The sequence below is a fragment of the Protopterus annectens genome, chromosome 10.part0 (assembly GCF_019279795.1).
Source record: "Protopterus annectens isolate FY-2018-M chromosome 10.part0, PAN1.0, whole genome shotgun sequence".
In the NCBI taxonomy this organism is placed as follows: Eukaryota; Metazoa; Chordata; order Ceratodontiformes; family Protopteridae; genus Protopterus; species Protopterus annectens.
In genome coordinates this window covers 965,091,327-965,115,411 of record NC_056744.1, presented here as the reverse complement: position 1 = coordinate 965,115,411, position 24,085 = coordinate 965,091,327, and the positions used below count along the sequence as shown (strand labels likewise).

General features: G+C 41.4%; 1 protein-coding gene across 1 annotated transcript in view; it reads right to left on the bottom strand.

Annotated features, from left to right (window-relative positions):
- AMT (aminomethyltransferase) overlaps positions 1-24,085 on the bottom strand; it is a 525,939-nt gene that overhangs the window by 448,619 nt on the left and 53,235 nt on the right. The window contains exon 2 of the mRNA XM_044085737.1: positions 14,835-15,002. Within this exon, the coding sequence (XP_043941672.1) occupies positions 14,835-15,002 (168 nt within the window). The remainder of the gene's footprint in view (positions 1-14,834; positions 15,003-24,085) is intronic.

Here is a 24,085-nt window from a genome sequence, read left to right as displayed (position 1 = left end):
TCAGATGCTTACCAACCCAGACAGAGACTTAAACTTCAATTTCTTCATTAGCATCTACCTTAGACTTTCAACATGAAAGACTTAAGGTTCAATTGGATCAAGAAGATAAACTGGAGAAGTTTAGCCCTTGTGTAAAACTGGAGAAAAAATGGCCTTCTTATCTGGATCCTTTACCCACTTTTCTTAACTCTCTATCTCTTTATTCTGGCTAGGTTTCTTGAGGAACCGGATTTTTTACCTTAGGTCTCTGTACACCCTTAGGTCTCCAGCCCTCAGTTCTTTATAACCTAGTTAACTTTATCAGGGCATATTTGGTCAAACATAGCATTAAGTAAGCAGCTAGGATTTAACAAAGCCAAAGGCAAAACCTCCAATAAGGGAACAAGCAAAGGTGGTGGTATGGCCATCCAGGACAGGTTCTATAGCCAAAATAAAATGTTTCCTTCCTGGAATCAGAGAGTCTGACCTTCCCAACCTCCTCTCATGAAGAAGCAGAGGAATGGAGAAAAGAATGAGGAGTAAAGGAGAAGAACTGCAGATCTTCTTCAGAAGAGATAGAATCAAGCCTCTCCTGCCTGCCCTCACTCAATACTCCTGCAAGAAACATCGAAGCCTGTCAAAAAAACCTCACTCCCAACTAAAACTCCCTCTTCTGAGGAGTTCCATAATCCAATAAAAGAAATTACAGATCCAAAAGAACCTCTAATGCTGCAGCATAAGCTCTTGCCATGCCTGCCTAGATCACCAACAAACAGAAGATCCTGAGAGGCTGCCTGGCCCACCAAAGAGGAAGGTACCAGAACTGGAGTAACCACCAGCCTAGAGGCCTGATACAGAGGCCCTGAGAAGCCCCTAGGGAAGACCCCTGGTACTCCAACCTTGAGAAGGGAATTCAGCAAGCGATTCCACTGGCGCCTCTAACAACCCCGCCTCCGAAGTCTCCGGCTCGAGTTCCTAAGAAGCGCTTAACTTTCTTTTTACCTCACTTGTTTTATTTTCTTGACCGCGGAGCGCACGCACCGTGAATCACTTATTAAGCCGCTTCGAGAACCAACCTGGCACAATCTAACCTACGCCGGATTATCCGACGGCATATTTAGCACTCAACCGGCCCCTTAAACGTGTCGTGCTAAGGCCCCAAGGAATATACACAAAGTATGATAGTCTCTAGGGTATCTGTTTCCCACCACAAAAAAGTTATATTTTTTTTTCTGACATCCGTAAAACCACTGAGGAAAAAAACTAAAATATTCCCCAGCGCAACTTGTTACACTTTGTTCGGTCTGAAACTCGAATTGAAAAATTTCGGACGCCCAGAACGCGCCTTTTTCTGCTGCAACGCTGCCAAATCGACCAAAAGGCTGAGGATATGGCGTCGGTCATGTCATTTTGTCACCCTACCTGGCGTCTGTCAGTCAGTCTTAAGCGACCTTGACCGAATGCCAATACTTTCGATACCGGGGCGACCGAGGACAGCGGACTACCCAAGTGTAAGGACTGCAGCAATGTGAGATGAAGAACATCGGATGCAAAAAGATTGGTGGCTCTGCATTGTAATGAACCGAAATGGCAGAGGCATGAATTTTTATAGAGGAGAAAGATAGGCCTTTGTCCAGCATCTCAGTCAAGTATTGCAAAATCTGAGGAATATTTGGTGCAGCTGTGTCAATTCCTTGTGCCTGGTTCCAAGCACAGAATCTCTTCCATTTTCCAGCATAGCATTCCATCCATCACCACTTTAGTGAGAGGTGTGTTTTGTATGACTACATTATCCTCCATGCTGCCAGATTTAAGGTCTTGAGTTGGCTGTGCAGGATCTGATTGTTCTAATGGGACAGTAGATGAGACACTTGAGGTAAGGTCCAGGCTGGGCATTGAGACAAGTTCCTTAGGATTGGATACCAGTACTGGCATGGCCAGTCTGGGGCAATCAGTATCATTTTCGGCTTCTCCTGTCTGACCTTTAGGAGTACCTTGGGGAGGAGAGGCAGAAGAGGAAAGGCATATACTGTTAAGTTTTTCCAGCTGAAAGATAGGGCATCCACTTTCCATGCTTGTCTGTGACAAGTTCTTGTGCAGAATCTCTTTAGTTGGTAGTTGTGAGGTGAGGCAAATAGATCTATGTCCGGGCATCCCCATTTCCTTGTTACAATGCTGAAGACTTGTGGATCCAATTTCCACTTGCGGGGATCCATGAGGTTTCTGCTTAGTTCATCTGCCAGAGTATTTATCTTTCCTGGCAGGAATTGTGCCTACAGATGTACTTGGTAAGTCAATGCTGTGTCCCACAAAGTAATGGCTAGTCTGCAAAGGGGGTAAGAATGAGTGCCTCCCTTGCTTGTTTATGTACCACATGACAGTGGTATTGTCCGTCTTTATCAGTAGTTGTCCCGGATGAAGTAGGTCCTTGAAGGCTGCCAGGGCATTTTGAACAGCTAGCATCTCTTTTTGATTGATATGCAGATGCATTTGGTTTGCGGACAATGTGCCTTGAATACATCTTCCTGCCATGTGGGCTCCCCAGGCATAATCCGATGCATCCGTTGTTAATGTCTGTGTGGCTGGGGGTAGAGTGAATGGCTGTCCCTTGTTCTGGTGACAGGCCTTCGCCCACCATCGAAACTCCTGTTGTAGGCAGGGAATGAGAGTAACTATTGTGGCAATGTCGAGTCCAAACACTTTTTAGGTACCACTGAAGTTTCCTCATATGCAGTCTTGCATATGGAATTAGTAGAATGCAGGATGCCATGAAGCCCAAAGCCTGCAGAATATTTCTTGCAGATAACTGGGCCTTTGTTGCTAACAGTTTGAAATAGGCAGCCAGTTGTCTTCTTTTGTCTGGCATGAGATAAGCCATCTGGGAAGTTGTATTTAAGCTTGCACCCAGGAATATTATCTCTTGAGAGGGTACTATGTTTGATTCCTGTTCGTTGACTGTGTACCCTAGACATGGTAGTAATCTCTTTACAAACGCCATTTGCTGTAGTAGAATGTCCTTGTTCTCTGCTTGAATGAGGCAGTCATCTAAGTAAGGATATATTTGTATTCCTCTTTGTCTACAGTATGCAATTACTTGAGTCAGGCACTTTATGAAGACCCTGGGTGCAGTAGATAAGCCAAAGGGCAGTGCAGAGAATTGGTAGTGCATTGAGCCAGCTTTGAATCTGAGGTATCTTCTGCATGTTTGTCTGATTGGGACATGCAGGTATGCCTCTTTTAGATCTAAAGTCACAAGCCAAGCCTTCTTGCCCAACATGGGCAGAAGCTGCTGTAGAGTCAACATTTTGAATTTTGGAATATCCAGGTATGTGTTTAGAATTGATAGGTCCAGTATTGGTCTCCAGGCTTTGTCCTTTCTGGGTACAAAGAACAGTCTTGAATAGAATCCTTGTCCCTGCTCTTGATGTGGTGCTTGTTGAATGGCCCTCATGTCCATGAGGGATGAAACTTGTTTTTGTGCCTCTGCCCATTGATTGCGTGGCAGGTCTGGCCTACCGTTTGGCCTTGGCAGGGTGTGAAAGTGGAACCTGTAGCCTTGTGATACTATATTTAGAACCCATTTGTCCTGGGTGATCATGTGCCAACTTTGTGAAAAAAGTGCTAGTTTTCCCCCCAAAGAGGCTGCCAAAAGATAAGTGCTTGGTGCTGGAAGGGGGAAGTCATTGAGACTGTTTCCTGTATGGCTGTGAATTTCCTCTCCACTCTTGGAGGTAGAAGCACCCCATTGTTTAGGCCTGTATGAGCCTTGGGGCTGTGATCTGCCTCTGGGGCATCTGTATCTGCCTCTTTGTGGCCTATCGGACACTGGAAAGGACCAATTCTTTGCGGGCCAGTTCCTGCTAAACCTGGGAGGCTGTACCTGCAAGAAATCCTTGACTGTTTGCATAGATTTAGCTTTGTCCTCCATTTTCTTCAACACCTCTTCTGCTTCAACACCAAACAAAGTATCATGCTGTAATGGAGCATCTAATAGTTTTGCTTTAACATGATCAGGCAGATTCTGTTCTTTTAACCAAGCATGCCTCCTAATGACAGAACCTGTAACAGCGGCCCTGCAGGAGGCCTCTAGAGAATCAAAACCACATTGCAAAGTATGCTTTCCAACTTGTTCAGCTGCATGCAATAAATCCTGCATTTTCTTGTTGTCTGCACATTCTGAATTTGTTGACATTTTCTGTTTAAGCAATGACATAAGATATTGCTGATCTTTAAGCATATGAAATTGGCAATTTAAGCCTCTTACAGCCAAGGTTGCAGAAGTATAAATCTGTTTACCCCATCTGTCTAGGGCCCTAGAATCCCTATTAGAGGGGATAGGGTTTGTTTTTTGCAGCAGAAGCCTTGACCCCATTGGGACCCTAAGATATGGTTTCTGGGTCAGCAGCAGGGTTTTTATAAAGAAATTTATGTGATCTGGGTCAGCAGCAGGGTATTTATAAAGAAATTTATGTGAATCAGGAACCCTATAGTATCTGTCTGGCTTAACAGGAGCTGGTGGTAAAAAGTCTGGAGATAGACTGGACTCTGAAAATACATCATCTACAATGTCTAAAACAGGTGGGATAGCAAGGGGCCTGTGCTGAGGCAACAAGAGGAAGTCTCTGAGCCTTTTCTTGGATTCTGAATAATCTTGGCTCTCCCAGTGAAAATGCTCCCTCATAGTATGCAGTGTCTCCCCAAAAGAATAATCCTCAGGAGGGGAGGCTGAAGGGATAGATTCTTCAGCATCAGAATCCTTATAGAGAGGAAGAGAATATTCCTGTTCAGAGGAGGAATCAGAGGAAATAGAAACCTGGTCTGAAGATTCGTATTCTAACTCTTGCCTAGGCCTCTTCTCAGGAGGGGGATGGGAACCCCTGATCAAAGTAATAAGGTCTTCGGCTATTTTAAGCATCTGTTTTTTAGGCATGGAGGCCTGTCCAGGAGAATGCTGTACTTGTTTCTTTGTCTTTAGAGCTGCTTTAGTCTTTTTCCTTTGAAGCTGAAGTAGGTTTCACATATAACTGTGTAGGCCTGAAAACACCCTCATAAGCCGATGCCTGCTCAGCGGCTCCGGACCCATCTGAAGGAATAGTATCAGTGTGTCCAATACCTTGAGTTTCCAGTGGCCTCGTCGGCTCCACGTGGGAGTCGGAACCGGCCTGTGGCTCTGAGGTAGCGGGCGTCAGGGACTGCAAAAGCACCTCTCTGAGAACCAGCGAACCGGCGACAGGCCTAGCAAAAGCCTCGTCGTCGGTTTTGGATCTCGGATGCCTGTCCTTTTCTTTTTCTTATAAACTCCAGTAGTCGGCTGTTCCGATGGCATTATGTAATTAAACCTTCTGCTAAAGTAATGGAATGCAAAATCGTACCAACGCTTAATAGTGCGTTGATTAAATCTAGCACAAAACCGACAACTAGCAACGTTATGGTCAGGGCCTAGGCAAGGAATACTGTAAGAATGAAAATCCTTATGAGGTATTTGCTTCCCACAAGAAATACAATTATTAACTTTTTCTGACATCGGTCTGGAGCAAGAAAAAAGTTTCCCCAATGGGGTACTTCGCTTTAATGAAGACTTCAGATCTGAAACTTCGGATCTGAAATTCGAATTTGAAAAACTCAGGAGCCGGCCGACTGGCACTTGCGAACTGCTTTTGCTTCGGGCACCGCACGGCAAGAAAGACTGAAGAAAATGGCATCGGCTGCATCTTTTATACCCCTGGCGCACTGACGTCAGGGAGGAGGCGACAGCAACCGACGCCGGACCTAGACTTTGGAATTCACGCTGCCTGAGGGTAGCCTGCCAGCAGGAAAACCCAATTGTAATGACTGCAACAGTGAAACACGAAGAACATCGCTAAAGTGAGTTTAATTTACGTACAATATTACGATTATCTATCTAGAACACTATGGGATATAATAAGTAGTTATATATGTACTAATGCCTTGTCATACTAAGTCTAAGTGATATCTGCACATTTGAGTCTGGAGATGCAGAATTTCATTCAGTTTTTGCACTTGTGTGATTATGAATGACAATAAAGTTTACTTCAACTTTGACTTTTAATTCTGACAAAACAACAACAAAGGGTGACTTGGACACTGGCATGAAGGTCGTAGGCACCTGGACATACAACTGGTCTTAAAACACCTGGTCTTTCTGGAGACTAGGAAAAGAGGAGACTGAAACTTATGTCTTCCTTCACTGTACAAACTCAAGATTAACACTTGTGCCAACAATTCTGGGGATACAAGTCAGGTCTCAAAAGAAGTATCTAAACCTTATGGTATCGAATACGCATGAGAATTTCTTGTTGACATGCACGTTTTAACAAATGCACGATAACACTCCATGTCACTCTGGGAAGACAGAATGCATCCCTATAATAACTGCAAGACCACTAGTGTCAGCCCTGACACTTTTTAATAATAAACTGCTATTTAAACAGAAGGACAGTAAACTGCTAAACTTATTAATACTTTTCAAATGCTTCTGCATATGGCTTTGTCCCCCAGCCCCACTACTTCCAAAACCCAGGATTTAATGTGCATCTCCCTTGCAGTTCTGCACTTCACTGGATCACAATTATAGTCCTCAGATATTCAAAAGGGTCTCAGAAAATATTTTCTTTATGGACAACCACCTCAGATCTATTACTTTTAAGGGGTACAGAGGGTGGGGGAATGGATATGCCCCTAGAGAAAGCTCTTTCTATGGAATGTGTTTTCAAACAGTTTTTAACTAGTATTTCAGATTAAATTAAGTAATCTTTTCTAGACCTATACCCACTGTTAAAAATTAAAGCTCTCCCAAGCTGCCATGTGACACTATTATCACAGCTCTTAGCTGTCCCACAAAACAAACTGCTGAGGAAGCCAGCGTGCCACACTTCTACTCTGGCAATTTAGTGGTTGGGCAGGAGATGGAAGATAGGCCTGACTGCTGATGGTTTTGTGTTGGTATCAGCAATACTGCCTGTTCCAAATCTCTGCTATCATAAAACCGGAGCTGCACAAAAATAAAAAAAAAAAACCTCCCTTCCACAGAAAGGCTGTGCAACAAACATAAAACACACAATCTCCAAAGGAGGATAAAACCCCAATGACTAAGAACCCCATGGAGAAACAAACCAGGCCACACTGAATAAACAGATCATGTAGATTATGCTCTAACTTCAGCTTCATCAAACTTGCTCCTCGCCACATGTAAACTCTCTTTGGAAGCTGTGAGAAAAATCTGACGGCCTCTGTCTGCTGTTCTGCAGCAAGATAAAAATCAAAAAATCCTTAAAAAAAAAAACAGTAAGGGACCAGACTACTACCGTAGCTGCAACCTCAACACATCTGTGCAAAAAGTAACATTCCTTGTTGTGTCAAAGGAAGACCGAAATAAACCAGATCCAGATTTGGGCTGAGGAACAGAAATAAATGTTTCAGCTTCCACATTTTCCTCTATTACCAGGTACAAAATCATGACAGATTTTCTAGAGTAAAGAGTGGCAAAAGGCCTGAGTGTTTCTAGATTGTAAGCAGCATTTCTAAGGACGGATTCTTAAACGGAGGGATAAAAAAGATGCTATACTTTACTGTTCAGGAAGTCATCAACACAATTCTCAGAAGAATGGCAACTGCTTCCAGTCCATTCTGACGTATATTTCACTATTCTGTGGACTAAATCAAACACAAGATTCATATAAATAGATTAAGTAGACAAGTACTGCTGATTATCCCTACCAGTTCCTGAAGGAAGAACCTCAGGTTCCTCAGTTTAAAGTCAAAGGAAAGATTCAGAAAAGAGGGAGAGACAGAGGGAAGAGGAAAAGAGAGCAAGAAAGTTTGATTTTTCAAATTCTGGCATGAGATGGACATTCCATTATATCAATATGTGCAGAAAGGGATGGAATTGTGCATTAATCTTGATCAATAAGTAAAACAAAGGGTTCAAGATGAAGGAGGACAAAAGGCTGACTCTACTTAGGAGACCTGAGCGACTCTGTGGATAGGAATAATAAATTAATTCTTAAGGGTAGGCATGCAGCCTTCGGACACTGTACCAAGAAGCCAGCAAGAAAGATTTTGAAGACAGGAGGAGAGAAAAAAGGGGGAGGGGGCACCTGTAGGCAGGTAGGTCACTGTTGGATCACCGAGACTAACTTTCCGTAAGAGTCCAAGTTTCATTCCTGAAGGATTTCCTATGATAAAAAGGGCAATACTCAGCCTCATCATCAATAATTGATTAAAAAAAGAATGGCGGCAAAGACAGCATCACTATGCTGTTATGACCGGAAATGTATACATCCGTACCACTAGACAATGTAGGTTTGATAACCACAGGCTGCCAGCACTGCACATGTTGATGTAGAATACCACTAATTCATCTATTCCACATGAAAGGAGTGCGAGCTACCCCCACCCACTCTATTCTTGCACGAAGACAGAAGGATCACTACTACAAAACAGTGGGAAGCACTGCAGCAGGCTTTCTTCATGCTCACTCTCACTAAATTTCACAGTGTTGAGGTACAGAAGCAATTAACCAACTATAAAAACGATAACTTACAAGTTCCTGATTCTCAGGAAGATGTCAGAAGTATACCAGTGCAAGGGAAACTAACAAGTTTAACAATGCATTACAAGGTTACATGACTTTTACAAAAAAGACTACACATATACATCAGTATTCATATTTGCCGATTAAGTAGTCTAATCCATAATGGACTCTTAATAAGACCTAGGCTACAAGATGCCACAGCACATCAAAAATACAAACATATACAATATAAGAACTTGAGTTACGATGAAACTGTACTTAAATAGAATTGTGTACCATCAAAAAACATGCTAAAAAGAAAAACAAATGAAACTATACATTAAATCCTCTCATATTACTACAGCAGAGGAATCGTGGCTTAAGGGCTGTCACTACTACACCAGTGCTGTAAACCTCACATTCTTCCACCACAGATAGTGCTGAACATGTCAGGCAGTTCTGAAACAATAAATGCAATGGCAATTAATTACTAAAAATCAATTGCTATCTTACATCCAACATGCACTTGTTAAATCCAGAAATTATTACATCCATTAAAACTGATGCTGATAAATATCAATGCACATAATATCAAAAAATAAATATCACAATTATGGAAGATAAAAAAAAAAAACACAAACCTACAATGCATGAAAATCAATGCAAATGATTTGTTTTTCTGATATCTTCAATACCTTCAGATATTCTAAGGAAAAGGATCCTTCATAAGGTACTGTGAAAAGCTGGAGATGAGGGCCAACTGCAGGGTTGGTACACATAAGAAAGGTGATAGAGGGGTCACTGCCACTTTCCCTACCCCCAACCCTAAACAGTTTACAGGCAAGTACAAGACAGTCCACTGGAGAATTTAAGGCTGCTCATCCAATTATCATGAGGGTGACAAAGGTGCTACTCTGCTCGACACGAGCTAGAAGTTTGTTCCAGAGGTGAGGGCTGCATTGTGATATAAAATCTATCACTGCAGTGTATCTTATTTACCTATTGAGAAAGGTTTAATTCCTTTAACTGCATATTTGAGGTGCCATTTGCTCTGAGAAGGAATACGAGGTCAAAGACGGTTGCATCTTTTACAGCATGAAAGACTAGACACAGATCTCCATGGAGGAGTCTATAAGAGACTAGGTACAGAGAAAGGATTGACAGTATGCCCTGAAAATTAAGATCTTTGAGGCCAGTGGCCTTTTCAGTTATGAATCTCTGAGGTCTCAACACGGAGTAAAATGTTTAGAAAAACACATGCCAAAAGGTGCATTATATTTAATAACAGGTCTGATGACATACGAGTAACGGGAAATCACGAGTTCTTTGGATCTAATCAAATACTTTTGGAAATTAGATGAGACAGAAGGTTTTCTGCATAGTTAGAGACATGATGGTCTAATGATAAGGAATTATCAACAAGTGAACCTAGATCCCTCATAACAATGTACGATTGGAGGGATGTGTCACCTATATGGTATGTGAAAATATCTACCAAAATGTAGAGAAAAAAAGGCACAAACACAGAGCTGAGAACACATTGTAAAGGAAAATGAACCACAGTAGGTAATCCATGAAGAATATTTATTAAGAAACGGATCCACAAAGCTTTCATCTCTGCACAATCAGGAACTTCATCAGAATAAAGCAATTCCCACTGTAGATCAAGTTTAAATAGTAAAAATGGTCACAAGGTCATAAAACACAGGCCCCTCCTTCCCCTTTATTTACATATTTAATAAATAGGCACATCATAAGTATAAAAAAAAATACACACACACACATTATATATATATATATATATATATATATATATATATATATATATATATATATATATATATATATATATATAATATGAACATCTAAGACAAAAATATAATTAAAATACACCAATTATACAAGGACATTTAAAATCATCTTTCTAATGCTTTTAATTTTAAGAAGCATGCAATTGAAAATGAATCATTTAGGCCTGGCCATTGCAAAGCATTCAGCTTTACTTGCCAAAGGGCTTCTTGCTTTTCTAAAATCAGAGCCGAAGGGGCTCCCCTTGTTTCTGGCGTGATTACTTCCATTAACATAAATTTAAACATATGATCTGAGAATTCCATGTTATGCCTGGCCAGGGAATTGGTCTCCTTTTTGTTCTTTATGTCACTTATATGTTCGTAGATCTTATTCTTTAATTTTCTCTCCGTTTTCCCCACATAAAAACAAGAGCATATTGTGCAGTAAACGACCTTCTCTGAATTACATGTACATCTGTTCTTCATTTTTATAGTGGTGTTATTTATACTAAATAAGAAGAGGAGGAGGAGTGTGAGGGCAGCACCAAGGATCAAATGGTGGAAATTGAAAAAGGGTAATTGTGAGGTGGAGTTCAGGGATGAGTTAAGACAGGCACTAGGTGGCAGTGAAGAGTTACCAAATAGCTGGGTAACTACAGCAGAGCTAGTAAAGGAGACGGCTAGAAAGGTGCTTGGTATCACATCGGGACAGAGGAAGGATGACAAGGAGACATGGTGGTGGAATGAGGAAGTACAGGAGAGTATACAGGCAAAGAGGTTGGCAAAGAAGAAGTGGGATTGTCAGAGAGATGAAGTAGACATGAGTATAAGGAGATGAGAGGTGGCGAAGGCTAAGGATAAGGCGTATGAAGAGTTGTATGAAAGGTTGGACACTAAGGAAGGAGAAAAGGACCTTGGCTAGACAGAAGGGCCGAGCTAGGAAAGATGTGCAGCGGGTAAAGATGATAAAGGATAATGAGGGAAACATACTCACAAGCGAGGACACTGTGTTGAGGTGATGGAAAGAGTACTTTGAGGGGTTGATGAATGAAGAGAATGAGAGGGAGAGAAGGTTGAATGATGTGGGGATAGTGAATCATGAAGTACAATGGATTAGCAAGAAGGAAGTAAGGATAGCTATGAAGAGAATGAAGAATGGAAAGGCTGTTGGCCCAGATGACATACCTGTGGAAGCATGGAGGTGTTTAGGTGAAACAGCAGTGGAGTTTTTAACCAGATTGTTTAATGAAATCTTAGAAAGTGAGAGGATGCCTGAGGAATGGAGAAAAAGTGTCTTGGTACCGATTTTTAAGAATAAGGGTGATATGCACAGCCGTAGTAACTACAGAGGGAGTAAACTGATTAGTCACAGCATGAAGTTATGGGAAACAGTAGTGGAAGCTAGGTTAAGAAGGGACGTGATGATTAGTGATCAGTAGTATAGTTTCATGCCGGGAAAGAGCACTACAGATGCGATGTTTTCTCTGAGAGTGTTGATGGAGAAGTACAGAGAATGTCAGAAGGAGTTGCATTTTGTTTTTGTAGACTCAGAGAAAGCATACGACAGGGTGCCTAGAGAGTAGTTGTGGTATTGTATGAGGAAGTCAAGAGTGTCAGAGAAGTATGTAAGAGTGGTACAGAATATGTATGAGGGTAGTGTCACAGCGGTGAGGTCTGCAGTGGGAGTGACGGATGCATTTAAGGTGGAGGTGGGGTTACATCAAGGATCAGCTCTGAGCCCTTTCTTATTTGCAACGGTGATGGACAGGTTGACAGATGAGATCAGACAGGAGTCCCCGTGGACTATGATGTTTGCAGATGACATTGTGATCTGTAGTGAGAGTAGGGAACAGGTGGAGGAGACCCTGGAGAGATGGAGATAAGCTCTAGAGAGAAGAGGAATGAAGGTCAGCAGGACTAAGACAGACTATATGTGTGTGAATGAGAGGGAGGCTACACGAATGATGAGGATGCAAGGAGTAGAGGTGGTGAAGGTGGATGCATTTAAATACTTGGGGTCAATAGTTCAGAGTAATGGTGAGTATGGAAGAGAGGTGAAGAAGAGAGTACAGGCAGGATGGAGTGGGTGGAGAAGAGTGTCAGGAGTTATTTGTGACAGACGAATACCTGTAAGAGTGAAAGGGAAGGTCTACAAGAGGGTAGTGAGACCAGCTATGTTATATGGGTTGGAGACAGTGGCATTGACAAAAAGGTAGGAGTTTGAGCTGGATGTGGCAGAGTTAAAGATGTTAAGATTTGCACTGGGTGTGATGAGGTTGAACAGGATTAGGAATAAGTATATTAGAGGGTCAGCCCAGGTTGGAAGGTTTGGAGACAAAGTCAGAGAGGCAAGATTACGTTGGTTTGGACATGTGCTGAGAAGGGATGCTGAGTATATTGGGAAGAAGATGCTAAGGACGAAGCTACCAGGTAACAGGAAAAGAGGAATGGCTAAGATAAGGTTTATGGGTGCGGTAAGAGAGGACATGCAGGTGGTTGGTGTGGCACAGCAAGATGCAGAGGACAGAAAGAAATGGAAACAGGTGATCCGCTGTGGTGACTCCTAACGGGAACAGCCAAAAGAAGATGATGATGATGATGCAGCCCTCTTCAGTAAGTGCAGTAATTGCACATACCACATTTTTTCAAAGAGCCACTCTGAGATTTAGATGGTGCATGTTATAGCCAGTTTTTTATAGTCCTGCCCTTTTTATATACAATAACAGGGGCATCACCTACAATATTCCTAGTGTCTTTATTCATAATGCATACACTCCAATTTTTAAATAGAATGTCAGCAACATTTCTACTGCAATTGTTAAAAATTGTACCCTTGCAACTTACTAAAGGAAGTCATGACAGAAGTTGTAACTAAAAGAGAAAAGGGGATTTATAAACCATTGTTACATCAAGGGGAATCGGATACTTATTTAGGGAGTTACAGCATTAACCCTATACCCTTAGATTACAATATTAATTTACAGTCTGATGACATTTTAAATATGCTGGAACCCAAGGAGAAAAATGTTGCTAGTGCATTCGTGACAATTTTTAACAATCACAGCAGAAATGTTGCTGAGATTCTGTTTAAAAATTGGAGTGTACAGGAGTGAGCAGACAATGCATACCTATCCATTCTCGAGATAGGGCACAAGGGGGTTTGGTCAATGGCTGTACTTTACTGTTAGCAAGTAAAGGCTTTCGGACACCAGTGCTACAGTGCTGATTTGGAGCACGTGCTTGGTTTATCTAGTCAGTGATGGCAGCCCCTGTTAGCATGTGGGCAAGAACCTACATATACATAAGGATGAGAGCCAGAGAGCACTGCAGTGAAAAGGGTGCTGAGGTCAGCCACCAAGGAGTGGGAGTAAAGAACAAAAGAAATGCCTCCACCATGTGTGCTAAGAAAGGTGTCCCAGAGAATGTCTCCTGCCACATGAGCAGAAGTGGCAACAGTAGGGGCCTGAAGCAGGAAAAGGACTAACAGTGATGGCAGCCCTCCCCTTGAAATGCTGCAGCCTGGATGGGGGTCATCCACATAAAGCTTATACTCCAAAGCTGATGCACAAACAGTGATTACGTCAAGATTGGTTGACATGTTCCTCTAATCAGCTCTTACCTGAATCAGTGGCCAGGTTAATGAACAAATGGGCTGAAATTCACAGGAGATTTGCTGGTGATCAGCAGAGAATATAAAAAAAAACAATAATGAATGCACTCATTTTAGAAGAAAAAAATTTAATTTGTTTGAATTTCTTAACTCTGATCATAAATCTTAGTATGACATAATTCCTTAAAAGTGCTTTGGGATTCTTTTAGTTTTCAAACACCCCAGCACTCTTATCTGGTCTCTAATGCACAAAGAGATGTAGATCTCACTGCGAGACCCAGGCCACTGGGGTTTAAATACAAGCCTTGGCACTGCAGAAGCCATTCAAGGAGGTGGAGAAGTGAAGAGGCATAGCCAGCTTACATCTCCCAGGGGTTGGGGAGGGTTACACTCTCACACACACTCACACAGAGCAGCACAGGAGATGGTGTGCTTTCTCTTAACAGTGACTGGGGAAAGCACTGCTCATATTTTCAGGGGGTCAGAGCTGCTGGGAGGTACATCCTTTATGGAAGTGAGAGAGACTGCCTCCATGGTCAGCTCACTGCATCACTTCCCATAGAATGTATGCTGGGGGCTTAGGGTTATTAAGGAAAAGCTGAATATCCCCTGATAGCAAAATGAATGGTGGTTTCTTTTGGTTGAATTTCACCACGCTCTTGGGTAACGAATGGTTCAACTGGTTGGGAGGTGCTGATAAATCGGTAGACTGCAGTGGCAAAAAAATAAGGAAAAAAAGTTGAATCCATTTATCTACTATTTTACCAATGTTATCTAAATTGTGCAAATTTTTTTGCCTTTGTAATATGTCTAGTCTTACAGTCGTGGAAATAAAAACTGAGTGACAGAAAGTACTGCATTATCATACCTTACCGCATCAAACAGACTAGCATAGCACAACTTTCAACGTAATATGCATTACCTGCAGCATGTGCGAGACATCAAAAAGTGAACAGTGCTCTCGTGTGTGCATGTGCGACATAATGTGACTGTCTTTGTACTGGACTGGCATACTCCAGCCAGCAAATCCCACCATTTTGCCTCCCTGACTGCGATGGAATTCATAGAGAGGAGTTTTCTTAAGAGTTTCCTGCAAAAGGAATATAAAAATCAAGTTAAAACATATACAAAGGTAAAGTACACACTTCAATGCAAAATACAAACTTGTTTTATTATTTCCTGATCAAAGATGCAAATGGGTTTTTTCATTCCCATTTTCAGCCCAGTTCAGCTACAACTAGCACAGGACACACCAGAGCAAAACACATATACTGATCCCTCCCCCATACTTTTCTGCTAGTAAAGCTCATTCGGATATAATCCTGACCATTACTCATACAGTTCAAAATTACTGTTACTACCATGACCTCAATCAGTATTCAGTGTAACACAGTCACTACAAAAGACAGACCATCTTGTGTACTGCTGAATCTGGAAAGTAAAAAGGCATGGTTAAAGCATTCAATTTTCTAGTCAACCTACCATTAATAAGCTATTTTGTCACTGCAGGGCTTCCTTCTAGATTAATGTTACTTTACCATACACTTTCAGGCATTACCAAGAAACTACCTTTTCAAAAATATGTCTCAAACTACTTGACAGCTCAGAGTTGCAACTATGCTTTGGAACACCTCTGTCATGGAAAGCAGCAGTCTGGTTCAAGTTTTGCTCAAAAAGTTTTGCTCTGTGGCAATGGGGACTTTAGATAATAATACTGGAACCGTAGCTTACATATTTGCAAGCTGAACACCGTGCTTAGTCCCAGTCTCTCATTTGCTGACGCATTATGTCACTCAAATTAACTATCACATTTTTCTTTTTAACCTGACCAGAGAAAGACAAAAGGTGGTGGTGCTTGTGGGGAGGGGGGGACTCAAATTACACAGGATAAATACCAAAGACTGCTTTATATATATATATATATATATATATATATATATATATATATATACACACATGTATATATACATATATATATATATATATATATATATATACATATACATATACACATACACACACACATATATATATATATATATATACACACACACACACACACACACACACACACACACACACACACACACACAGGGTAGAGTGTACACACCCCTGTTAAAATGCCAGGTTTTTGTGATATAAGAAATGAGACCACAATAAATAATTTCAAAACTTTTCCCACCTTTAATGTGACCTATAACCTGTATAATTCAATTGAAAAACAAATCTGTTAGGGGAAAAAATATAAAAAAGTATGATAAGCTGGTTGCATAAGTGTGCGGACCCTTAAACTAATACTTTGTTGAAGCACCTTTTGATTTAATTACAGCATTCAGTCTTCTTGAGTAGGAGTCTATCAGCATGGCACATCTTGACTTGGCAATATTTGCCCACCCTTCCTTGCAAAAGCGCACCAAATCTATCAGATTATCTGTCAGATTGCGAGGGCATCTCTTGTGCACAGCCCTCTTCAGGTCAACCTATAGATATTTTATTGGATTTAGGCCTGGGCTCTGGCTTGGCAATTCCAAAACTAATTTTTTTTTTCTGGTAAAGCCATTCTTTTGTTGATCTGGATGTATGCTTGGGGTTACTGTCGTGTTGAAAGGTGAAATTCCTCTTCATCTTCAGCTTTCTAGCAGACACCTGAAGGTTTTGGGCCAAAATGACTGGTATTTGGAACGGTTCATAATTCCCCTGCACCTTGACTAAAGCCCCAGTTCCAGCTGAAGAAAAGCAACTCCAAAGCATGATACTGCCACCACCATTTTTCACCTTGGGGATGGTGTTCTTTTGATGGTGCGAAGTGTTGGTTTTTTTGCCAAACGTACCTTTTGGAATTGTGGCCAACAAGTTCAACCTTGGTTTCATCAGACCGTAACACATTTTCCCACATGCTTTTGGGAGACTTGATGTACTATTTTGCAAATTTTAGCTGGGTCTGAATGTTTTTCTGTGTAAGAAAAGGCTTCTGTCTTGCAACCCTACCCCATAGTCCAGGCATATGGAGAATATGGGAGACTGTTTTCACATGTAGTACACAACCAGTACTTGTCAGAAATTCCTGCAGCTCCTTCAGTGTTGTTGTAGGTCTCTTGGCAGCCTCCCTAACCAGTTTTCATCTTATCTTTTCATCAAGTTTGGAGGGATGTCCAGCTCTTTGCAACGTCACTACTGTCCCATATTTTCTCCACGTTTTGATGACTATCTTCACCGAGTTCCATGGTATATCCAAATTTTTTTGTACCCTTCTCCTGACTGATACCTTTTAACAATGCAATCCCATTGATGCTTTGTAAGCTCTCTGCGAACCATGGCTTTTGCTGTAGCAGGCAACTGAGTAAATATCAAGAAAATCCTACTAGGACAGCTGAACTTTACTTGGGGTTAATCATAGGTTCATACTAGGCTATCTGCCCTAGGGCATTTATAAGCCTAGCCAGAGTGTGTGTGGCTTTCACCACCCCTTAGGATGAGAATACTATACCCATTAGTTTGCTATGACTCTGTCCAGCAGTGACACAGAGATGATTCCCGGGGTAAACCTACGATCTCCCATCCACTCGTCAAGATTTCTCTTGAACAGAGTCAGTGAGGGGCTCTGCCTCACATGGACTGGGATTCTGTTCCATAGTGTAGGGAGTCTCTGGGTGATGAATCTGTCCCTCCAGCACGTCCTATTTATATCCGTGTTGAGGTTTAAGTCTCTTGCTCTCGTGGCTCTGGTGTTTTTGGATTTTTTGAGGTGGAGCATGTCCATTAATTCCGGGTTGGACATGGCCTTGTATGTCAGGCACAGATCACCTCTGAGCAGACGGTATGCGACTGAATAGAGATGGAGTTTCTTCAGTCGGGCATCGTATGACATATGTTTGAGCCCCTTTATCCTTTTGGTGAGGAACTTTTGGGGTCTTTCCAACTGCTGCAGGTGTCGGGTAAGGTACATTCAATGGGCGTTGTACTCAATCATTGGTCTGATAAGTGAAGAGTACAGGGGTACAATGACCTCTCCTGATCTGGATGTGAATCCCTTCATGATCAGGTGGGCAATGTAGAAGGTCTTCCTAACCACTTTGGCAATGTGAGTGTCAAAAGAGAGGTTACTGTCAACTTGGGTCCCCAGGTCCCTGATAACTTCTTCCATGTTTAATGGATTACCACCTATGTGGTAATTAGGGGTTACCTTGTTTTTCCCAAAGGGTATGACTATACATTTTTTGGCATTTAGCTTAAGGCCATGGCTCTGGCACCAGTTATCCATTTCTATGAGACCTCTCTGGAGGACGTCTGTGTCTGATGGAGTGTCAATTATGGTGCCCAGTTTGCAGTCATCTGCAAATTTTGTCAGCCACAATCCCCCTATGTTTGCCTGCACTTCAGAAAAATAAATGCCGAACAAGAGGGGGCCCAGGACTGAACCCTGTGGGACACCGCTCGTGACCAGCTTAGAGTCTGACATGGCACCAGCAACTCTAACCCTGTGTGTTCTGTCCTTGAGCCAGTTTGCAACCCATCTTGGACATATGGGTTTACATCTAAGCTGGAGAGCTTTTCTATGATGCCCGAGTGGGGTATTGTGTCAAACGCTTTTGCTAGGTCAAGGTAGGCTGTGTGAACTGCCTTACCCTCATCAATGGCCTTAGTGACTGTTTCGAAAAAGACGACCAAGTTCAAGAGGCAGGATCTGCCCTTGACAAAGCCAAATTGGGTAGGATCCAGTATCTGTAGGTCCCCAATGTCTTTATTTATGAGTTCCATTATGATCCTCTCCATAGCTTTGCAGACAAAGCTCGTCAAGCTTATGGGGAGGTAATTTCCAGGGTCCGTAGAAGCACCGCCTTTGTGGAGTGGGACCACAGTTGCCGTACGCCATTCTTTGGGTACGTATCCTGTAGTAAGGCTAAGATTAAACAGCAGCCTTATGTGTGGGTTTAGTTCCTCATTGAGCTCGTGTAGCACACAGCCGGGGACACCATCCGGTCCCATTGATGCTGTGTTTTTTGCTTTAGAGAGAGCAGCTCTCACCTGGGCATCTGAGATGTTTGGGAGGCTAGACTTTGGTGGGATAGATATTTCTCCTTTGGGGGAGGGAGGAGAAATTTGCACTGAACCTGTCTGCCAGTATGTTGGCAATGTCTGTGGGTTCAGTGATTTTTTATCATTTTGGACTAATTCTGAGCATATCTGGGAGTTTCCACCCAGGTTTCTAACATAGCTAAAGAAGGCCTTATGATTGTCTTTTGTGTCATTAGCGATTTTTCTCTCAAAGTTGGCCTTGGATGATTTTATGAGTGATCGTAGTGTTTGCTAGTATTGATCAGAGATGCCTTCCCTTTTAGGGATTTTGCTCTGTCATGTAGTAGCTTTCTCCTCTTGTTGTAGAGTTTGTTTATGGCTGGGGTCCACCAGACCGGGCCTGGGTGGAAAGGGTCTTGATTTTATTAGGGATTGCTTGATCCATACATTCCTGGAGGTGCTCGTAGAAGGCATTTGTAAGGGTTTCAGCAGCGTGGGTTGTGGTTTCCACTGGCTCGGGGGCCTTGAAGGATACCACTCCAGTCTTAAGAAGTGTGAAGTTTGCTTTTGAGAAGTTCTTCACTGTGGTCTTTTGCTGGGGTGGGGCGGGATATGGATCTCCAATGAGATTAATTTATGGTCGGATCTCACCAATGAGGGATATACTTCCGGTGTGGAGCATTTTGTCCTCATGTTTGTGATGATCAGGTCTAGTATATTTTCTCCTCTTGTGGGAATGGTGACTAGTTGTTCCATAGCATTTGAGTTTATGAACTCCAGGAACCTTTGGGCTAGGGTGTTGGGGCTTGAGTAATGTTCCCAGTCTATGTTTGGGTAGTTGAAGTCACCCAATATGATGGTGTTTGGAGAGACATTCATACTCTCCAGTGTCTTCAGGAAGGCTGTGTGGGTTTCCTGAGTTTGAGAAGGTGGTCTGTAGCATGCTACAATCAGTGTGTCTTTAATTGATGGCAGGCGTGTACCCAAGAAGACTGAATGTTGTAATTAAATCAAAAGGTGCTTCAACAAAGTATTAGTTTAAGGGTGTGCACACTTATGCAACCAGCTTATTGTAAGTTTTTTTAATTTTATATTTTTTCCCTCCAACATATTTATTTATTTTTTCAATTGAATTGTACAGGTTATAAAAGTCAAATTAAAGGTGGGAAAAGTTTTGAAATGATTTATTGTGGTCTCATTTTCTTATATCACAAAAACCTGGCATTTTAACAGGGGTGTGTACACTTTTTATATCCACTGTGTATACACACACACACACACACACACACACACACACACACACACACACACACACACACACACACACACACACACACACACAAGCCCTTAATTAAGTTAACAGCCTACTGCACAATCCCCAGGCTTGGGGAACATGCCCGTTCCCTGGTGACATGATCTTTAAGTAAGATTAGCAGGGGGATGGGGATTAGAGATGACACTGTTTTGTTCTGTAAAGTTGCATGCTCCAAGGTTATGTCTCAGAGTACACGTAATGATTTGTCAATGTTTTAATGGTTAAGGTGTTTACCTCAGACAACGTACAGTGCTGGGTTCTCACCTTTGAAGGGAAAATGTTTAAAATGGTCTGTAAGTGTAGCTAACCTAGTACTTACCAATGAACCTATAATGTGTTGACATTCAGGACGTCAACATTTGGGTTTCTCTCTCTCTTTTTTTAATATACCCCATATACATAAATGGGTGTGTGTATGTATGTGTATATAAATGTGCGTGTATATTTATTCATTCACTCATTCATACATTTGTAAACTGGGTAGGTGCGTTGGTCCAAAAACAGCATGATCCAGGCCAAAAGGCATGTTACAATTCAATGAAATACAAGAATTAGTACAGTGGACACATCACTGACAGTAAATTACAATAAGTGGAAATACAGGAGAACATTTTTAAGAAACAATATTTAGCAGAAACTGCACTACCATACTGAACATACAGTATGGCAGCATATCAGCAGTGCAGCAGTCAACTATGAGCATATAATGTTTCATAACACTGAACTACCATGATGCATATACTAATACACATTTACTGTATTAGTTCATGTACACTGCAATGTTAACGGTATAATCAATGTTCACACTATATCACAGTGGGTTAGTTAGCACATAGTATAGGTACTTTAAATGGAAAGTGTGGGAAGATTTGTGACGAGTTAATTTATCAGTGGATGTCTATGACTTTTGATGTGATTTTTTAGTAATTTTCTTATTTCCTGTAGAGACATGATTGTCCTAACTTTCTGAGAAATTTGATTCCAGAATTCTAAGTATGTTTTGGAATACGCTGCCTCAGTAGTAGGAAAGGTGAAGGAAGGCCTAACGAGGTAGTTACAATCAGAATTTCTGAGGGAGAAGAATGTTATTCTCATTTGGAGGGACTGGTTAAGTGAGGAACAGAATTGCTCAATTAACACTTTAAAGGTAAGCAAGTAAATAGAATGGAGGCTCTACCATCAACTGGGAGCCAAGCTGTGTTTTCCCAGGGTGACACACTGATGTTCTGATGAGGGCATAGGTGAAAGAATATGGTCTTGAAGGTGGGGCTGCAGTGAGACAGCAAAAGCCATTTTTTAAAATGAATTACACAAATGCAGAGAGGAAAAGGACTAAAGGGCAAAGCCTACTGACCCTCTCCCCATCATCTGGTCCTTTTCTGGAAGTAAGGGGCAACCAGGACAGTTAGCCCACTGCACACTTCTCCCCTTACAAACACAGCATGCAAGAAGAGATATCGGCGCATTGCAGAAAGCACTTCAAACCATCCAAATGCCTGCAAAAGTGATTGCTCCTCCTGGTTCACCTTTGTCCTTTTAGTCAGGAACGAATGACAAGTAAGCAGAGGGGGTAAAAATCCACCAAATAAATAATGATTCTTTCATCTAACTCTGAACGCTTTTCTGAGCACACATAAAAAGAGTAACCATTTTAAACTGAATCTAAAATGATTAAAAATGATCAAAAATAAAACTAACATTTGCTGAGGGGTAAAGCCCCCTGCAACTGCCCTCACCCCCTGTTAATTAAATATCCCAGCTCCAACATCATGCAACAGTGGGTAAGGACAAACTCCCTTAACCCCACTGCAATGCAATCCCATTCAACAGGTTGCCGACAAAACCTCCATACAAAAACATTCGCTCATATCAGCATTCACTTTTTTTACTTGTAACCATACAATACACATACATATATGGTGCCTGACACCGTGCTAAAAACAGATATACTGAAACTATAACACTAAATGGTAAAAAAGTTGAACTCCCTGAAAGTACAATTCCATACAAGAACTAACATAGTTCCTGCAGAGGGGAATGCTGAATTTAAAATCTAAGAATCGGGACTTGCACTCCTGTTTTCCAGTTACACTTACAGGGATTTCAAAATTTTGATATTTCTACCAGCACAGTGTCAGACATCCATTCTACATGTGTATTAACTATAAAACAACTCATTCAGATCAGAAATACAATAAAAATAATAGTACGAGCACAAAGAAGAGATAAAGGTAATTTACAACTTCTGCTTAAATTGTACACTTGCATAACAACCTTCTTTCACACATCTTAATATACTGTCATAAAGTTCAATGTACCTTGTACAAACTCTAACCTACTTACAACAAAAATAACTAATAGTTACTTCAAAAATCTAATTTTGTCCTTATCTGTAACGCTCAGTAATTTCATAAACAAGATAAATATCCACATTTTTGTGAGTTACTTGGTTTCCAGACCTCTGCTATGTGCATTTTTTCAAAAACCTATTTGATTACAAAACTTCGAAAACCTCCTAATGTTACTTAATTTTGGGAAAACTTGTACACCTTTACTGCATTCAGCATTATTTACAAGTTATAAACAGCATGTGTAAAATCATCAGTTTTATTCTATCCTAGTGACTGCACTCAAAGTTTTAATTTTAATTGCATATCATATTTTAAAATTATATTGCTCTGTTTATTATCACGGCAGTATCAGATAAATAATTAATTAACTTATATGTTTTAGAAGACCTGGATATCAAGAAATTCATTTCTAGAGCACACCAAAGGAAAGCTGAAGAGGTGAACTCTGACATTTTTATTGAGAATGCATTAACAATGCTACCTCTGATCCATGTAATGCTAGTTACAAAAAAAATAATAAAGCTAGACATGCAGAGTGTTTTACAACTCTGAAAGCCATAAAACATTCAGCACAGCCACATATACAGACAGCAAAAGCAAACTGCTTCTCAAATGAATAAGCAATTTCAAAAGCGGTTAAGAAACATCACTCGGTCACACTTTTTTTTTTGTGACAGTGAAGTATACAACAGCTTTTAAGGCTATGAAAATTGTTTGGACCTACTCTGCAGTGGCTACTGTTGGGCTCTATCTAGCTCAAGTCTAGAATGTAACACTGCTTCTTCTCTGAATTGAGAGTATAACTGTGGCTTTTTATGCACTACATGGTCTTACTGTAACAAGAGGTCATATTAAATACTGGATAGCACTTTATTACATCTTTAACATTTTTCATAACAAAAAAATACTTTTTTTTATCCCACAGTTATTTGCTTGACTGGCCCAATGGCTTAATTACCTGCACCTGAATAACCAAGCCATTCCTCCACTAAGGAGCATGATCTGATCTAATGGCAAGGCTTAGCATTCCTCAATCTGGGGTGCTATATGGTGGTCCCATTTCAAAACTGGAAAACAGCCTTGAGACTCATTTGTTCTTTGTTGCAAGTCATGCACCAGCATTTGCAAACCAAGACATGAACAAAGCCAAACTTTTCCAAGGGTAACAGTCTTCCAACCCATTCATATCCAGGTATGGGCACATCAGTCTGATCTTTTATGAGAAGCAAGACTTGGATGGTAGAGAGTGACCAGGTTAGTCTATCCAAAAGACTGCCCCCTGAGCCCTAACATTCATGGCAGCTCTCTTGAGTTCCTCAACTTCTGCGATCTTTATGATGCATGCATGCTGCCACACAGGACTTCACACGTTTTTGGCACACCACTAGCACTTTCAGTTCTGTAGACTCGCTTCCTAAAGGTGCAACACCTTGTGCTCCTTCCAGCTGTCACCCAAGTGGCAAGCTAGAGCCACTTCCCTCCTTCAGGATG